This window comes from Notothenia rossii, assembly GCF_949606895.1.
Source record: "Notothenia rossii genome assembly, chromosome: 5".
Lineage (NCBI taxonomy): Eukaryota > Metazoa > Chordata > Actinopteri > Perciformes > Nototheniidae > Notothenia > Notothenia rossii.
Window position 1 is genome coordinate 57,756,542 of NC_136903.1, and position 19,552 is coordinate 57,776,093.

The following is a 19,552-nucleotide window of genomic DNA, read 5'->3' on the forward strand; positions in this document are numbered from 1 at the left end:
CTTCATTACAATCGTACATATAAATGTATGTAGCACAGGGGCGGTGGGTACTGTAGGCTGGGGAAGGATAAGGCTTCCCAAATATTTGTGTCACTGCATCCTGGTAAAATAAAAATATAATGTATAATGTTTGTGTCTTTGACATTAGCGCTGCTACGCAGTCACCTGTGGCCTGTACTACGAAGCCATTTCAACATACCCTGGATATGTTTGAGTTATCTTAACTAACCCTCACAAACGAGATCTCGCTAAGCGGTCCTACGACTCTGGTTATCAACTCGGTAAATCAAGCCAGGGTTTCTCTCTCCAGCTGAGAGTGCGTTCACGTGAAAGGGGCGGGGTTAGTTACATTTCACCAATCAAAAACAGGGACAAGTGTACGGACAGCGCAGTGTCATACTTCATTCATGAAAAGTAAACTAATATTAGACAAATATGAACTTTAAACATCCATGACTTAAACATATAACCCAGGATACAAGCCACATAGTTGCACCTGCAAGGACAATACAGAACAACTGTTTAAAAAATAAATAAACTACCAAGTGTTTGAAAGCGTACAGTTTTATGATACTGCTCCATCTAAGACACGAGTGGATCTGACTTGAATTACATTTGAGTTGAGTGCTTCGTCAACTTAATGTGTTAAAATAATTCTTCTGCATATAGTATATGTGACAATGTAAGTGTTGCACGGCCAGATACGGCTCGAGAAGCTGACTCAGATAAGGAAATATTTTGATATTATATGATCGATGATCTGATTGATAATGTGATATCAATGTGATATGAATGATAAGTGCGACACGTCGGCGTCTTCTCTGCTACGGCAGTTTAAACTGTATTTCCTATCCTGTAATATGACTTGATAGATTTAACCATCCGGAGGCGGGCAGCGTCAGGTAAAAAAAAGTTATTTAGCCTTCCCAAACCTGAGCCTCACGCGCCGCCTATGATGTAGCTTATTTTCCGTTTGAGTGAATGAGTACATTATTTAATTGACAGAAAAATGAAAATATTAAATCTTGCATTGAGCAGATAACATAAAGTTCCATTTTAACTGTGAGGCTTATCCACTGAAGCTTCATGCAAGTGCAACATTAACATTAAAACTAGTTAGTAACATTCTTTATCCGTGCATAGACCATTGGTGCGTTCACACCGGAAGCGAAGCGACTTTTTGGAGCGGCGCGATTACATGTAAAGTCAATGCAAAAATGCAGACGGACGCGGTTGATGCGAATGACACGGTCGCGCGGTAGCCAATCAGCGGTGAGGATCTCAGTCTGCCGTCACTGACGTTGATTCAGAAAACCAAAACATCAGCCGTTAGCTGTTAGCACATAGAGCTTACAGCTCCTCATATCCGTTCAGAAACTGGAGAAAAGTTATGCATGAACAAACCACAAACTATCTGTGTCATAGTGAAAAAAGTCGCTGTCGTATATGTATCATGTTGTTATGAGTGTGGATGGAGCAGATACGACGTTAATTTAGCCTGATCGATCCGATCTCCATTCAGAAAACACAAATTGTAAAAGGTTTTTCGCCTGCCGTCTGTCTGTACACTTGTCAAAGCATTAATTTATGGTTTTTACGAACCGGTATCATATGTACTTATTCCGGCATTATTTTTGAAACCTGTATTACAATTAAATCACGGTCAAATATGTTCATTTTGTTGTAGTTGGTATCTACCATAAGTGCAGTGAGTTTCAAAATATCTGTCAGTCTATTATTTTCGGGAGCGACAGGGAATGTCTCAAAGATACCTCAATCAAGCAATAGAGTCTGTTTGCAGACCACAGCAAGGGGGCGGATCCGATAGGGGGCGTTTCCTTCCGGGGGCGGATCCTATAGGGGGCGGATCCTAAAGGGTTATGAGCCCCGCCCCCCACGTATTTCTTAAAGGTATATGACGCTCTGTTTCTCATTTATTTTAATGGCATATGATTTTTTACTGTTTGTGCAGTGGTAGTAATTATTATTCAAATCAATCAACTACATTTTATGGAAGATATTGCTGTATATCATTTAACAACATGAGTAGAGGATCTGTACACCTAAAATACTGAAGTTGAAGTTACTGTCCTGATGTGTATCATTCATTTGTTCATGTTGTGTCTGGTGGTAAGATTAATTAAATTAACGTATTTGTTATTTTTGAAACATTACAATACACATCAAATACTAAACATGAAATGTATAGCACATACCAATACAATGTACAAAGGAAAATATATACAGTACAAACAAAGAGGAAAGTCTTCATTAAACATAAACATTTGATTGAACATAAACATTTTATTGAGAGACAATAGAACAAGAGATGTTTGCCTAATGGAAGCCTAACCCCATCAGCCATTTTCATGGAAGATGCCTCCAGCATCATAAAAACAGTCAATGCTGCAGAATCCTGCCAGATCATCTTCTGAGTACATCCCCATGAGTTGTCCTCTGCGCCCATGTCCCCTGTAGCCTTCCGAGTCCTTGTACAGGTTGCGGCACTCTCTGCAGCTGGAGATCTGGAACGGGAGCCAAATTTGTCCCCATGAGGGAAGCGAGTCCCCACACGTGAACTAATATATGCATAAACTAAACATACCCTTTACTATGCCAGTGAATGTCACTATGTTGGCTTTATGAGTTATCGGCATAGGATCCGACAGAGGAATTTTTCCTGGGCAAACAGTGCAAAAGTTCTCAAGAGGTATGAGGCGCTTTGGCAGTGTCTCCATGTTCTGCGGTGAACACACATCCGTTGACAGAACAGCTGGCAATTTCTTGTGGTCCAACAAGTAAAGAACAAGTGATGTCAAAGCGGCTCCCTCAGGTGGATAGAGAATGTCCTCAGTACTGTGGCCTTCAGGATCAGATTCAACAAAGGTCTCAAACACATCACTATCTGTACTTCGGACCTTTAGGAAGAGTTCAGGTCGGGTCTGATTCAAGTGCCATTTTGCTATGGACTTATGAGCACAGGAATTATTTGGCTTTGAGCATGGACACTGCCAAGTATTTCTTTTTATGTCATAACATACAGACACTCTCCCTAACCGCGAATAATATGAGGTGCATGTTTCAAGTACTGACACATAAACTCTTGATGCGCCACTGCAAAATGTCACCTCTTTACTCAGTGGGCTGTTTTCAGACTCAGCTTTCTCCTTTCTGACTAGACACATTCTTTTTGTGTTGTCAGAAATCCATTTCTTCCCAACCATATCTGACAGAACTTCCACCTTCAGTGTGATGTCTGGTTTGGATGAAGTAGGACAGTATATCAGAGACCTAACATGAATACACTGAAACCCTAATAATTTACTTCTTCTGGAAAATTCTGATGCCTGCTTGCAATTTTCAAGCTCACAAACAACTTGGTGGCTGTTTCCCCAGGTGAACTTCTGTACATGAATGGGGTTTCTCAGCCCAGAAAATGTTCTTCCAACAGCAAAAATGCCCTTTTTGAGGTCTAAGCATTGGGATGGAAGATGGTGACTAGAAGTAATATCAGGAACAAATGATGAGTGACGTCGATCCATGTGGGTCTTGAGGTTTTTCATATACAGTTCAGTTTTACACAAAGGGCATGTTGTCCTTTTGGCCCTTGACTGGACTACTTTGCTGCGACTGATGGCTTGGAGTGGAGTGGAGGCTACAGATGCTGTGGCAATTTGGGAGGCTGCAGAGGTGACAGGGTAGGCTGAGGAGGCCACCGTGGAGGCTGGTGGGGAGACAGTGGATAGATTACATTATAGCAGTATAGTTGTATAATACATTTTTCCCATCTTTTGTTTAAGTTGTCTTTAGGGGGAATATGGTTATGACCACTGCTTCTGGTGTGTTCATTTGCATCACTTACTCTGGCGAAGCGATCCAATGCTGCAGGCTGCTGGGCCAACGGTGTAGTCTACTGCGGAGACAGAGGAGGCTACCGTGGAGGCTGTGGAGGAGGCTACCGTGGAGGCTGTGGAGGAGGCTACCGTGGCGCCTGTGGAGGAGACAGAGGCGGCTACCGTGGAGGCTGAGGAGGAGACAGTGGCGGCTGGTGGGAGACAGTGCATAGATTACATTATAGCAGTATAGTTGTATAATACATTTTTCCCATGTTTTGTTTAAGTTGTTTTTAGGGGGAATAAGGTTATGACCACTGCTTCTGGTGTGTTCATGTGTATCACTTACTCTGGCGAAGCAATCCAATGCTGCAGGGTGCCCCTGCACACTTCTGAACATGTTTCAGAATAGTGGGCTGGGTTCTGATCTCCCCACAGTAGCAGCAGTGGAAACGCGAGGTTTTGCAACACACACCATTGCACCTGTACATTGTGAATCCTACAAAGAGAAATCCAGTTTACAAATGACTTCATTCTTAAGGCAATATCAAAATGTAAACTGTATTCAAATTCGCGTTAGAATAATATTAGTTAGTAATAGTTAATTGCTTAGACTAACTAAAATTAGTCAACTATTTGTACATTTTGGAAGATCTGCAACATTTATTTAGATTAAGAAATACCTCCATGTTTAACAGCCGTTCTTCTATGGGTCTGCAGATGTGCCACAATATGGCTATAGTCCCCCACCTTGCTGCAGAATGTGCACTTGTATGTATTAGGGCCTTCACAAAGGGGTGTTAGAGGGGCATCCCCCTTGTAAACAGTTGGGTGAATCTGGAAGAAAAGGAGGAATTGTTTACCATTCAAACTGTTTTTATTTGCACTTTCAACAGTAACCATTCATATCACATAAATGACTTGAAAGTTTTTGAATGAGCTTTGATATTTATATTTCAATTGGATTATTAGTTTATGCAGCTCAAGGGGTCACATAATTTGAATAATATAACTAGTGTTTTTGCTTATCGATATTAGGTAGTTTTTATTATGTTACATTCTTTAACCTGTCTTTAATAGTGTTAGGTGAGCAATTAAGCATGTGTTAGATGACCAGTGACTCTTCTCTAATCATATTACTTTACCACATTTCTGATGATGCCATAACTAATGTTACATAATTATAGAAGACAAATCCGAAGTGTTATTTTTACAGATTGATTAGCAGCCAACATTTACTGAAAGGATGCGTCCGTCTCTCGTCTGGTTCATTACAACCATTAGTTACAAACTGTTACATTTATAACCTTAATCAGTACCGCACATCTTATTACTCAATTCAACATACCAAGCTAGCCATGTTGTCTATCCGAATCCATACCATATTATTTGATTAAGTTACAGTATGTAGGGCAGGCCTACTTATATTTCCAAGATAATACAAAAGTACACAACAGTACACTAGCATCATGCTAAGTGCTGGTTAGCATCACAGCATATACGCTAACCTTAGGTCAATTAGATGATCAGCTTTGGTAACACAAATCAGTATTGTTACCGAGCCTGATAATCTATTGACCTATCTAAGCTTAACGTTATTACAACGGTTGAGTAGGCCCGGTTGCAAACGGGACAATAGGCCACGTGTTTATAGCATCATGCTAAGTTAGCATTTAATACCACAAACATTTTTACCACATACAACTATTATTTACTTTATTAACGCTTAACGAGGTTGGACAGTCGATGTTGTACTTTGATAACGAGACAATTGTGTGTTAAGAAAAATGACATTACAATAAATATAAACATGCATCTCTGGAAAATACTATTACCGCTGTTTCAAAGTGTTGTTCGGCCATCTTGAAAGAACGAATGACTTCTTCTGCGAGGATTTGTAAAAGCAGCTGGAATCCCTTAAGTTGCATTACTGCCACCTACAGCAGGGGTGGGGAACCTTTTTCCTCTCAAGGGCCATTTCAAATTTTACAATATCCTCAGAGGGCCGTACAAATTATTGACCTCTGGTTAAAAAAACTAAAATCACAGCTCATTCATTTCATGCTGTGCAAAGAAAAAGCTCTTAATCCAGATATCTCACCATGACTCGTGTATGCATGCACGTGCACGGTGTGGCATGACCACCAAAACAGAAAGATATGGACACAAGATGTGTGCAAATGTATTTAGTTTCCTATCCATGTGAACATGATTTAAGTGGGGGGGGGGGACCTAACCTCCTGTCGGGGGGTCTGGGGGGCATGCTCCCCCGGGAAGTTAAACGCATCAATCTGCTGCACTTTGAGAGCAAAATTAGGAGATCTATGGATAGGCTACATCTCTCAACACCCATATCTAACAGAACTGGAAGCAGATTTATTTTTCTTTATGGATATTTTACAAATCACTCCATTTAAACTGTATTCTTCTTTATTAATAACAACTTTTTTTGTACTATCATATAGTATTTTATACCTGTTTACTTTATTGTCTTATTTTTTTAGAACTATAATGATCAAATAAAGGTCTGCCTTTACCTCACTGGTTGTAGAAAAAGCTTCTTATATTCGTTTGCATAGCTAGCTAACCAGATGCTAATAACAACAAAGTTATTGACTGTATGATCAGTATGACAGATGAACAGATCGCCACTGGGCTTTCAGCTAAAGACACAGCCACGAACAAACTGCAGCATGTCCTTATCGGTACTGCAATTTCTGAAGTGCTGGAGCCGCGTTCTGGTGCTCTCCGTTAGAACTACACTCCTGTCAGACGAGACATATACCACGTGATGACACGTTAGGCTCGTGTTGTGTTCAAGGACCCTGACCTTGGTCAGGAAAAACAGGCACTCGCTTGTTTAATTTTTTTGCGGTCTAGATTTCTTGAATTTTTTTCTTTTTTGCGTGTGTTTATAAATTAAACACCTCGAGGGCCGTACCAAATGGTCTCGCGGGCCGTATAAGGCCCGGAGGCCGGAGGTTCCCCACCCCTGACCCTATTTAGGGGCAATGGATGTCCACTTGCGGGAGACGACAGACAGTGGTGCGGTTAGCCAAAGTGACAATGGATGTCCACTTGCGGGAGACGACAGACAGTGGTGCGGTTAGCCAAAGTGACAGACCTAATGTTAGACCAATTTACAGGCAATGGACTTCCACTCTCGGGAGAGAGACCTCCAGCATGTGTCCCTGACATGGAGACTCTGTTTATTTCACTCATCCAGGACAGAGACCGGGGAAATCTCCTCTCTGTGGCCCCTCCAAGACCCCCAAAGGACGGACCACAGACCTCCAGCATGTGTCCCTGACATGGGCACCTCCATAACCTTGCACACCGTGAGTCCCCGGACTCCCGGACTTAAGCACTCCCCCACGGACTAAACCCAGATGTTCACACCCTACAGAACTTCATGCCCCTGGTTAACCTAAAGGGGGTGGATTTTGCGGTGCTTTACCGTCCGCACATCGGTATCCATATTCGGCCTTATTCACGGCACCACCACCCCTTCTGTGGAGGATATTCTCATGCTCCTGGTAACCCTTTAAATAGTCTGATACTGTCAGGGCTCATCACCGCACTTTACAAGCCATAAATAATGTTTAAATGGTCGGGGAAAGTGTTTTTCAACGTCTGGAAGAGAGTTGTAGCCTGTCATTTTGCAGGATATCATTTAACATGTAACCTCTCCTGGAAATGCACAGAATATGTCCATTTCCAGGAGAGATTCCATGTTAAATTATATCCTGCAAAATGACAGGCTATAAGCCAGGAACAAGTGTTTGAAAGGCGGGGAAAAGTTGTTTAAAATAGTCGGAAAAGTGTTTTTAAACGTCTGGAAGAGAGTTGTTGCCTGTCATTTTGCAGGATATAATTTAACATGGAACCTCTCCTGGAAATGCACAGAGTATGTCCATTTCCAGGAGAGGTTCCATGTTAAATTATATCCTGCAAAATGACAGGCTATAACCCAGGAACAAGTGTTTGAAAGGCGGGGAAAAGTTGTTTAAAATAGTCGGAAAAGTGTTTTTAAACGTCTGGAAGAGAGTTGTTGCCTGTCATTTTGCAGGATATAATTTAACATGGAACCTCTCCTGGAAATGCACAGAGTATGTCCATTTCCAGGAGAGGTTCCATGTTAAATTATATCCTGCAAAATGACAGGCTATAACCCAGGAACAAGTGTTTGAAAGGCGGGGAAAAGTTGTTTAAAATAGTCTGATACCTCCAGGGCGCATCACCGCATTTTACAAGCCAGGGAAGGTGTCTGAATCCTGGGTAAACATTGTTTAAATAGTCTGACACCTGGCACTGTATTTGCCCCTGGGAAACTTCAAGGTTATATTCATGTTTTATTATTTATTTAATAATCACATGATTTTTACAAAAACAGTATACACAGTATACATATATACAATAATAATAATAATAATAATATAACAATATACATAATAAAAACATGAAAAGTGGTGAAAATGAGAAAATGTATCCGAAAATAGTGCCTCCTAATGCGGGCATGTGGACAGTAGCCACAGACTCACAGGCACACACACACATGCAGAGATCCAGGGGGCGGAGCACATGGCTTTTTTTACCCAGAAATAAGTCTATGAGAGGCGGGGAGACTCAGAGGACAGGCTGCGTCACCTCACTTTGTAACCCAGGAAAAGAGCAGGAATTCTGGCTGCGTGAGTGTTAAAAGTGCATTCATCTGTGTTAATCCGACAGCCGCAGAGGTGCTGACGCAAAGCAGGCGGAACAAATTGATTATTTGAACCAGGAATAAATGTTTGCAAGGCGGGGAAAGTGTTCCTGCAGCCCCTCCATAACGGTAATAATGATTAGAAATGATTTCCAGGGCAGAAAGCGTTTTTTAAATGTGGAAAAAAATATGTTAAACTGTTTAAAAAGCACAAAGTGATTTGAGTGCAGTTCTCATGTGTCCCCACAGGAGGGCGCGTCGTCCAAGGGAGCACAGTGCATGGTGACAAGGTACGATTTATACCCTAAAATAGCATGCTAAGCGTGGGTGGATTAGTTTCAAAGCATGCACACTCTGCTCGTGTCAGACTTCCATCAAATAGACCGAGGAAAACACCTCTCATTAGCCCCTCACAGACCACCAAAGGACGGACTAAGCAGCTCCAGCACGGCTCCCTCACATGGAGCTCAGGTTATTTCATACCTCCAGGAGAGGGACCGGGAAAACCACCTCTCTGTAGCCCCTGACAGAGCCCCAAAGGACGGACTAAGGACCTCCGGCAACAGTGGCACTTCCATAACCTCGTGCACCGTGAGACCCCGGGCCCCCGGACTTAAGCACTCCCCCACGGACTAAACCCAGATGTTCACACCCTGCAGAATCTCATGCCCCTGGTCACCTTTAAGGGGGGGTGGATTTTGCGGTGCTTTACCGTCCGAACACAAGCATCAATATTCGTCCTCCTTCACAGCAGCAGCAGCAGCAGCAGCAGCAGCAGCAGCAGCAGCAGCAGCAGCACCTGCCCTGCTGGAGGTTCACACTTTAACTTATTTGTATTCGTTTTTTTTTGTTCCCCCCCTCTGCCTTACACATCCTCCCACGCTCGAGCACTCCTCACTCGGACTAAACCCCTCCATGCACACCGCCAGAACCAGAACCTCACGCCCCTGGTGACCTTAAAGGTGTTTGTCTTTGTTTGTTTTTGTATTCCACATAGACAGGCAGGTGTTCAGCACCACGGACAGAGCCTGCCCGCTGCTGCTGCTGCTGCTGATGTAAGGTGGAACACTTTGAGTCTTTTTATTTTCTCTTTTCTCCCTGCTCCTGCACACACCTTTTGTTACCCTCCTCTGCCTTACACATCCTCCCACGCTCGAGCACTCCTCACTCGGACTAAACCCAGATGTTCACACCCTACAGAACTTCATGCCCCTGGTTACCCTAAAGGGGTGGATTTTGCGGTGCTTTACCGTCCGCACATCGGCATACATATTCGGCCTTATTCATGACACTACCACCCCTTCTTTGGAGGATATTGCAGGATATAATTTAACATGGAACCTCTCCTGGAAATGCACAGAGTATGTCCATTTCCAGGAGAGGTTACATGTTAAATTATATCCTGCAAAATGACAGGCACTGTATTTGCCCCTGGGAACCTTCAAGGTTATACTAATGTTTTTTTTTATTTTTTATTTAATTATCACACCACTTTTACAAAAACAGTATACAAAATAAACATAATAACAACATGATTAACAGGGGCCTGGGGGCCATATTAGCCGTCTAACTTGTACAGTGCACCGGGGAAAAAAGGTTGAGTCCACGGCCCCTTTCCCCTCATCAGGAGTACCAATCGGTCCTGAAGAAGAGGTATCGCTGCTCTCCGCCCCTGAATCCTCTTCGGAGGTAGCTGACGGTGGTAGACCTCCTTCTGATGATGATGCTGCTGCAGCTGCTGCCGCCGCCCTGAACATGGAGCGGATCTTCAATGCCTCCTTTATTCCAGGCGTATTCGCGTAGAACCGGTCTGCAGTGCTTACGTCGTGGCACATAAACCTAGCCAGAATCGACCTGCTTTCTGGATCTTGGTGATGCTTGATATTGTCAGCCAGGGCAGTGCGCAAGATGGTGAAGGTGACGGCTGTTTCTAGCCCAGCATCAGCCCAAGCCCTCTTCAAGTGAGCGTTCAGGTTCTTGGAAGCCTGCTTCCCCGATGTGAAAAGGAAGAATTCATTCTGAGGACCCGACAAGCCCTCTTTTATCCCCATCCACCGCATGACCCAGCTAAACTCCTTTATTGTAAGCACCAGCTGTGCTTCACCAAATGTCTTGGCAGTCTTGTGATCCTGCACGTGGATGATGTAGCCCTCAGCAGTGCCCCTTCTGTCCGCCTCAAAGACCTCCGTGTTGGTCATGTTTGCATACACACCCGGACGGTGGCCATACAGGAGGCTCCAATGGAGGGTTAGATAGCCATATAGCAGGTACTGGGTGATTGAGGTCGGATTGCTAGCCATCAGGTCAAGGAGATCAGGGATGCGCTTCTCAGCGGCCGCCATGGCGGCGAGAAGCTCCGCCTGGCTCGGCAGACGATCCAGCTTGTCCCTCTTCACCTTAAACTGGTGGAGAGTGACAGACTTTTTCAAATCGTTAATGTTGGCTTTCACCTCTCTGATGATGTTGGTCATATCAGACTGGGTGAGCCTGCACCCCCGGAGCTTTGATGCAGACAAGTACCTCAGGAAATGGTTCACAGTCTTCAGGAACAACAGCGATGTTGTGACTGTCCGGCCCAACTCTGAAATATACTTGCTCCAGCCACGGACCCTCTTTGTGTCTTTTAGAAACAGCCAGTCTGACAGCCGGTCAAAACCATGGGCCATGAATACTATGAAGTTCTTTATCCGGCTGACATTGGACATACAATTCTTTTTCCGTTTTACTGTCGGTGCAAGACCCTCACAATGACCTCTGTATGTCTGAATGTACGTCTCCATGCTTTTAGGCAACGTGATTTCACGCATGGTATTCCGCAGTCCCTTCCCAGTGCACCATTGATTTTGGGAAGAGGGCCAGTCCTTAGCCAGATTAGCTTTCAGCTTATTGGAGACAGACGCACGGGTCTTCTGGCATGCAGGGGTCTCACTACAGGAGGCTTCTACGGACCGCATGACAGTCTTCATCGGGGTCTTGCTTCCGGAGGCTTCTGGGGACCGCATCACAGACTTGAGAGGGATCTCACTCGCAGAGGCTTCTATGGACCGCATGACAGTCTTCACTGGGGTCTCACTACCGGAGGCTTCTGGGGACCACATGACAGTCTTCACTGGGGTCTTGCTTCCGGAGGCTTCTGGGGACCGCATCACAGACTTGAGAGGGGTCTCACTACCGGAGGCTTTGTCGGACCGCATGACAGTCTTCACTGGGGTCTTGCTTCCGGAGGCTTCTGGGGACCGCATCACAGACTTGAGAGGGGTCTCACTACCGGAGGCTTTGTCGGACCGCATGACAGTCTTCACCGGGGTCTTGCTTCCGGAGGCTTCTGGGGACCGCATGACAGTCTTCACCGGGGTCTTGCTTCCGGAGGCTTCTGGGGACCGCATGACAGTCTTCACCGGGGTCTCACTACCGGAGGCTTTGTCGGACCGCATGACAGTCTTCACCGGGGTCTTGCTTCCGGAGGCTTCTGGGGACCGCATCACAGACTTGAGGGGGGTCTCACTCGCAGAGGCTTCTATGGACCGCATGACAGTCTTCACCGGGGTCTTGAGAGGGGTATTGCTGCCGGAGGCTACTGAGTTCATGTCGGGGGTACTTGGGATTGCTACGCCCTTAAATCGTATACATTCTTCGTCTTCCTCAAGCAGAGCAGCAGTGGCATTCTGCTTCCTGGGTTTTAGACCCTGTTTTAGCCTGGAGCGCAGGGTCTTCACCTCATCAATGAGGGCATCCTTCTGAGCCCTCAATGCCACATTGTCCAGCCTCACCTGCATGCAGTCCTCTTCGTCACACTCGGTATGTGGGGAGAAGGGTGGAGGGTGCACCGGGTATTCCTCCTCATTGTCTATATCCAATGATGTAGCCATTCCAATGATGGGATTAGTCTCTCGGAGGTCATGGAGCAACTGCAGGGCCACACTATGCTTCAACCTTGCCATGACCTGATGTGCCTCATCTCGGGAGAACTCAGGGTGGTCACGAGTTACATGACGGTGTAGTTTCCTCCCAGCATACGAACACCCTGTGATGGGACAGGGTTTGGTCCGAACATTTATTCTACCACTGGCCATTTTAAGAATGATGCCTCTTTCATCCAGGTTCCGCACTGCATGTTTGTGCTTAAGGTGCTTATTCAAAGCCAGATAGCGGAGGCTGCACACCGGGCATTCGGTCAACATCCTTCCAAAAACACACACAATGAATTCTATTTAAATGGTTTTCTGTTTCTCCGTTTATATGCGTTAGCCAACTGCTGATTGCAACCATGGGTCCGATGCTTCAATGCAGGGAACACGGACCAAGGGGAGGACTTGGGTTACCACCTGGTTAAAATGGTCCCACCTCCGCACCAACGCGACTGGCGATGGGTCCGATACATTGATTGTTTTTTGTTTCATGGTTCTGCCACGAGCTCACAAGACAGTTTTGGGTACAAAACGTGGGGGTAACAGTACCTCCGGGCGCTCCGTCCCGCTCCGGCTTTCGCCGCAGCGGGGGGAGGAGGCATTGAACCATTCGCACCTGCCCCCGGAGGAGGCAGGGGAGTCAGGTACCCGGAGGCGCACGGTGGACGGCCAGGGCGAGACCGCCACACCGCACTGGAGTCAGAGTTCCGAGTTTTTCGAGCCAGGTCCCGGTGAAACGCAGTACGGAGCACCCGGCAGGAACCTCCAGCAGACCCCCCCGCGCGGTTCCCTCGTCCCTCGGAAGAGGCGGAGAGGTGGGTGTTTTTCATCTGCTGGCGGACTGCCGGGGAGAACGTGCTGCTCGGGAGCCAGGCTCAGAGTTAGTGGCAGTGAGAGCCCGTGCACCTGCCTTTTACAGCAGGCACGCGCTGGTATCGGGGTGGGGAGAGAAGGTAGATGCAGAGGCTGCAGAAACAGCCAGAGCCTTTCCCCTCTAACACACCCCTCATTTGGTTCATGAGCACTGGGCAGAGTCCCCTGTCAACTCTCCTTATATTCCTCCGGAGACCAGTTGGGAAATGGCAGCATCCCACTTCGCCTGGTAGACCATATCGTTAAATGAGCTCAGTAATGTACTGCACAACATCACATGGGTAAAATGAGCTATATCATGCACTGCAAAATCAAATTTGGTTTATTTCCAAAAAGCCTGGAAAAAACACATATCCATCATGTCCTGTAAAATATCATTCTTTGTTTATGTCCGCTCCAGGATTACCCGTAGTTTGGATGAACCGACCGCCAAGCACCGGAAGCTGGACCCGGGGAGGAGGCCCTCCGATGGCGGGTCAAATTTGATGATACCGCAGCTGGCTGGACACTAGCCGTAGAAGAACACCTGGGCGGGACCAGGCATGTCCCTCTTTGCAGACAAGCATATGCACTCCCAGGAGCAGAGTCAAACTCGCAGTTTGGAGGAACCGACCGCCAAGCACCGGAAGCTGGACCCGGGGAGGAGGCCCTCCGATGGCGGGTCAAATTTGATGATACCGCAGCTGGCTGGACACTAGCCGTAGAAGAACACCTGGGCGGGACCAGGCATGTCCCTCTTTGCAGACAAGCATATGCGCTCCCAGGAGCAGAGTCAAACTCGCAGTTTGGAGGAACCGACCGCCAAGCACCGGAAGCTGGACCCGGGGAGGAGGCCCTCCGATGGCGGGTCAAATTTGATGATACCGCAGCTGGCTGGACACTAGCCTTAGAAGAACACCTGGGCGGGACCAGGCATGTCCCTCTTTGCAGACAAGCATATGCGCTCCCAGGAGCAGAGTCAAACCCGCAGTTTGGAGGAACCGACCGCCAAGCACCGGAAGCTGGACCCGGGGAGGAGGCCCTCTGATGGCGGGTCAAATTTGATGATACCGCAGCTGGCTGGACACTAGCCGTAGAAGAACACCTGGCCGGGACCAGGCATGTCCCTCTTTGTAGACAAGCATATGCGCTCCCAGGAGCAGAGTCAAACCCGCAGTTTGGAGGAACCGACCGCCAAGCACCGGAAGCTGGACCCGGGGAGGAGGCCCTCCGATGGCGGGTCAAATTTGATGATACCGCAGCTGGCTGGACACTAGCCGTAGAAGAACACCTGGGCGGGACCAGGCATGTCCCTCTTTGCAGACAAGCATATGCGCTCCCAGGAGCAGAGTCAAACCCGCAGTTTGGAAGAACCGACCGCCAGAGCACCGGCACGAAGCCGGGCCGGCGGAGGCCTTCCGATGGCGGGTCACGTTTGCCATTCGATCAATGTCTTTGCAGACAAGCATATATGTGGTTGTTACGCAGGATCAAACAGGTAGTTTGATGAAGTAGGGTCCTGTGCCCGGAGCAAGGCCAATTGCTGAATGCCGCAGCCGACTAAGGCCGCTATGCCACAGTGGAGGATGAGAGAAACAGGTGTTTGTCTTGCATTCCGCGGCAAAGTGGGGAGGTGGAACTTCCACCCCGCTACGGAACCTGTGGTGGGACCCCTGAGTCAGACGGTTCTTCTTGGAAACGCTTCATATCGGTCGGCCTGGGAGGTAAGAGACACGCAGGGTAACGGACACGCAGGGTTACCCCCACGCAGCCCACGCAACACGGAGGAGGCAGGGGAGTCTGGTACCCGGAGGCGCATGGCCGCAACACCGCACTGGAGTCAGGGTTTCGAGTTTTTCGAGCCAGGTCCCAGTGAACGCAAGACTCCAGCAGGAGCCTCCAGCAGACCCCCCCGACGTTTCCCTCGTCCCTCCCGGCCATCAGAGTCGGACCAGCAGTTCGGAGGAACCGACCGCCAGAGCACCGGCACGAGGCCGGGCCGGCGGAGGCCCTCCGATGGCGGGTCGCGTTTGCCATTCGATCAGTGAGAAATCAGAAGAGGAAGGGGGAAAAAAAAGACTAACTTGTCTTTTTGGAGTTCCATAAAAAATGGGTGAAAATGAAAAAATGTATACGAGAATAGTGCCCCATAAGGCGGGTAAAGTCCCCTGTCAACTCCCCTCACCTTCCTCCACACTCTGAAAAAGTCAGAGTTATTTTTTGGAGAACCATCAAAAAGGGCTAAAAGTGTTGAAATGTATCCGAGAATAGTGCCCCATAAGGCGGGTAAAGTCCCCTGTCAACTCCCCTCACCTTCCTCCACACTCTGAAAAAGTCAGAGTTATTTTTTGGAGAACCATCAAAAAGGGCTAAAAGTGTTGAAATGTATCCGAGAATAGTGCCCCATAAGGCGGGTAAAGTCCCCTGTCAACTCCCCTCACCTTCCTCCACACTCTGAAAAAGTCAGAGTTATTTTTTGGAGAACCATCAAAAAGGGCTAAAAGTGTTGAAATGTATCCGAGAATAGTGCCCCATAAGGCGGGTAAAGTCCCCTGTCAACTCCCCTCACCTTCCTCCACACTCTGAAAAAGTCAGAGTTATTTTTTGGAGAACCATCAAAAAGGGCTAAAAGTGTTGAAATGTATCCGAGAATAGTGCCCCATAAGGCGGGTAAAGTCCCCTGTCAACTCCCCTCACCTTCCTCCACACTCTGAAAAAGTCAGAGTTATTTTTTGGAGAACCATCAAAAAGGGCTAAAAGTGTTGAAATGTATCCGAGAATAGTGCCCCATAAGGCGGGTAAAGTCCCCTGTCAACTCCCCTCACCTTCCTCCACACTCTGAAAAAGTCAGAGTTATTTTTTGGAGAACCATCAAAAAGGGCTAAAAGTGTTGAAATGTATCCGAGAATAGTGCCCCATAAGGCGGGTAAAGTCCCCTGTCAACTCCCCTCACCTTCCTCCACACTCTGAAAAAGTCAGAGTTATTTTTTGGAGAACCATCAAAAAGGGCTAAAAGTGTTGAAATGTATCCGAGAATAGTGCCCCATAAGGCGGGTAAAGTCCCCTGTCAACTCCCCTCACCTTCCTCCACACTCTGAAAAAGTCAGAGTTATTTTTTGGAGAACCATCAAAAAGGGCTAAAAGTGTTGAAATGTATCCGAGAATAGTGCCCCATAAGGCGGGTAAAGTCCCCTGTCAACTCCCCTCACCTTCCTCCACACTCTGAAAAAGTCAGAGTTATTTTTTGGAGAACCATCAAAAAGGGCTAAAAGTGTTGAAATGTATCCGAGAATAGTGCCCCATAAGGCGGGTAAAGTCCCCTGTCAACTCCCCTCACCTTCCTCCACACTCTGAAAAAGTCAGAGTTATTTTTTTGGAGAACCATCAAAAAGGGCTAAAAGTGTTGAAATGTATCCGAGAATAGTGCCCCATAAGGCGGGTAAAGTCCCCTGTCAACTCCCCTCACCTTCCTCCACACTCTGAAAAAGTCAGAGTTATTTTTTGGAGAACCATCAAAAAGGGCTAAAAGTGTTGAAATGTATCCGAGAATAGTGCCCCATAAGGCGGGTAAAGTCCCCTGTCAACTCCCCTCACCTTCCTCCACACTCTGAAAAAGTCAGAGTTATTTTTTGGAGAACCATCAAAAAGGGCTAAAAGTGTTGAAATGTATCCGAGAATAGTGCCCCATAAGGCGGGTAAAGTCCCCTGTCAACTCCCCTCACCTTCCTCCACACTCTGAAAAAGTCAGAGTTATTTTTTGGAGAACCATCAAAAAGGGCTAAAAGTGTTGAAATGTATCCGAGAATAGTGCCCCATAAGGCGGATTGAGTCCCCTGTCAACTCCCCTTACCTTCCTCCACACTCTGAAAAAGTCAGTTATTTTTTGGAGAACCATCAAAAAGGGCTAAAAGTGTTGAAATGTATCCGAGAATAGTGCCCCATAAGGCGGATAGAGTCCCCTGTCAACTCCCCTCACCTTCCTCCAGAGCCCAGTTCAAAAACTTTAAGTTTGGTAAGAACCATGTTGGGGGGTCTCCAGGCAACAAAATGTATCCGAGCCAAAGTGCACATACAGCGGATGAATTCCTCCATGAAGTTACACAGCCGTTTTTTTTCTGAGTCCTCTCAAAAACCGGGTTTCCGATTTCGTGCAGAAGGTAGCTTGTAAAACATGAACGGTTTTTTACAACGGAGGAGGGGAAGTCTGGATTCCCCTCTCCGTTGTACCTTGCAACGGGGGAGGGGAAAAGTGTTCGGCGCTTCGTCCCGAAGCGCCGAACACTTTTCCCCTTCTCCAATTCTCAGATCCCCTCTCCCATGTAATTTTAAAAGTTCATTTTTTGATTATTTTAACATATAATTGACCGTTTTCTTTCATTTTTTTTTCATTCCACGGGTGGGGGCCTATGGCAGGCTGCCTATGAGCTCCCAAATTTGGCCCGGATCATCCGGGATTTGTGGGATAAGCTCCATAAACTGACAAAGTCATCCAAATATGTCGCTTTTATAGCCCAAAGATATATCATGCAAATACATTAAAATAGTAAAAGATACGATTGTGCTCGGCATTAACCGGAATTTGATTTATATAGCCCCCAAAAAATGATTAAAAATCATTTTCGTGGGGAAAAGTGTTAAAACGCCTGATTAAAGCATTTGCGGGACACCAGCGAGCTCCCGACTAGTTGCATTGTGTCGGGGACCCTGGAGAACGATAAGACCCATCATTTAAATACAAAAAACACCATTAAAAGTCACTTTTAGGGGCAAAAAACAGCCTCTGTCCACTTCGTTAACAAACTGATAGGCAAATGGACAAAATCGTGATTAAAGCATTTGCGGGACCCCAGCGAGCTCCAGACTAGTTGCATTGTCTTGTGGACCCTCCACAATGATAAGACCCATCATTTAAATGCCAAAAACACCATTAAAAGTCACTTTTAAGGGCAAAAAACAGCCTCTGTCCACTTCGTTAACAAACTGATAGGCAAATGGACAAAATCGTGATTAAAGCATTTGCGGGACCCCAGCGAGCTCCAGACTATGTGCATTGTGTCGGGGACCCTGGAGAATGATAAGACCCATCATTTAAATACAAAAAACACCATTAAAAGTCACTTTTAGGGGCAAAAAACAGCCTCTGTCCACTTCGTTAACAAACTGATAGGCAAATGGACAAAATCGTGATTAAAGCATTTGCGGGACCCCAGCGAGCTCCAGACTAGTTGCATTGTCTTGGGGACCCTCCACAATGATAAGACCCATCATTTAAATGCCAAAAACACCATTAAAAGTCACTTTTAGGGGCAAAAAACAGCCTCTGTCCACTTCGTTAACAAACTGATAGGCAAATGGACAAAATCGTGATTAAAGCATTTGCGGGACCCCAACGAGCTCCAGACTATGTGCATTGTGTCGGGGACCCTGGAGAACGATAAGACCCATCATTTAAATACAAAAAACACCATTAAAAGTCACTTTTAAGGGCAAAAAACAGCCTCTGTCCACTTCGTTAACAAACTGATAGGCAAATGGACAAAAGTGTGATTAAAGCATTTGCGGGACCCCAGCGAGCTCCAGACTAGTTGCATTGTGTCGGGGACCCTCCGCAATGATAAGACCAATCATTGAAATACAAAAAACACCATTAAAATTCACTTTTAGGGGCAAAAAACAGCCTCTGTCCACTTCGTTAACAAACTGATAGGCAAATGGACAAAATCGTGATTAAAGCATTTTGCGGGACACCAGCGAACTCCAGACTATGTGCAATGTGTCGGGGACCCTGGAGAATGATAAGACCCATCATTTAAATACAAAAAACACCATTAAAAGTCACTTTTAGGGGCGAAAAACAGCCTCTGTCCACTTCGTTAACAAACTGATAGGCAAATGGACAGAAGGGGGAACACGGCCCAGCTGCTGCTCCGCTGCTCCAGACTATGTGCATTGTGTCGGGGAGCCAGGTCAAACCCCTCCATGCACACCGCCAGAACCAGAACCTCACGACCCTGGTGACCTTAAAGGTGTTTGTCTTTGTTTGTTTTTGTATTCCACATAGACAGGCTGGGGTTCAGCACCACGCACAGAGCCTACCCGCTACCTCCAGGGCGCATCACCACATTTTACAAGCCAGGAAAGGTGCATGGATCCTGGGTAAACATTGATTAAGTGTTTTTAAATGTGTGGAACAGTGTTTTGTCACTTTCAAAACTCTCCTGTCATTGACCGGAGAATTTGGGTCGATGTTGTATTCA

At 46.5% G+C, this 19,552-nt stretch overlaps 2 protein-coding genes across 5 annotated transcripts in view; both read right to left on the reverse strand.

Moving 5' to 3' along the window:
* LOC307039311 (uncharacterized protein) overlaps positions 1–19,552 on the reverse strand; it is a 794,762-nt gene that overhangs the window by 136,788 nt on the left and 638,422 nt on the right. The gene's annotated exons all lie outside the window — the stretch shown is intronic.
* LOC307041839 (uncharacterized protein) lies at positions 2,285–5,687 on the reverse strand. Its single transcript, XM_079685382.1, has 5 exons — positions 5,669–5,687; positions 4,517–4,670; positions 4,183–4,332; positions 3,863–4,045; positions 2,285–3,724 (listed from the first exon to the last, which is right to left on the reverse strand). The coding sequence occupies exons 3-5, from the start codon at positions 4,322–4,324 to the stop codon at positions 2,580–2,582; spliced, it is 1,470 nt and encodes a 489-aa protein (XP_079541508.1). The 5' UTR covers positions 4,325–4,332; positions 4,517–4,670; positions 5,669–5,687; the 3' UTR covers positions 2,285–2,579.

Excerpts from the sequence above, each read along its gene's own strand:
- LOC307041839 (XM_079685382.1), bottom strand. The coding sequence starts at position 4,324 with ATGTACAGGTGCAATGGTGTGTGTTGCAAAACCTCGCGTTTCCACTGC. Across the intron at positions 4,046-4,182 it reads CATTGGATTGCTTCGCCAGA|CCGCCACTGTCTCCTCCTCA; the intron begins GTAAGTGATACA and ends GTCTCCCACCAG. Across the intron at positions 3,725-3,862 it reads CATTGGATCGCTTCGCCAGA|CCTCCACGGTGGCCTCCTCA; the intron begins GTAAGTGATGCA and ends TCTCCCCACCAG.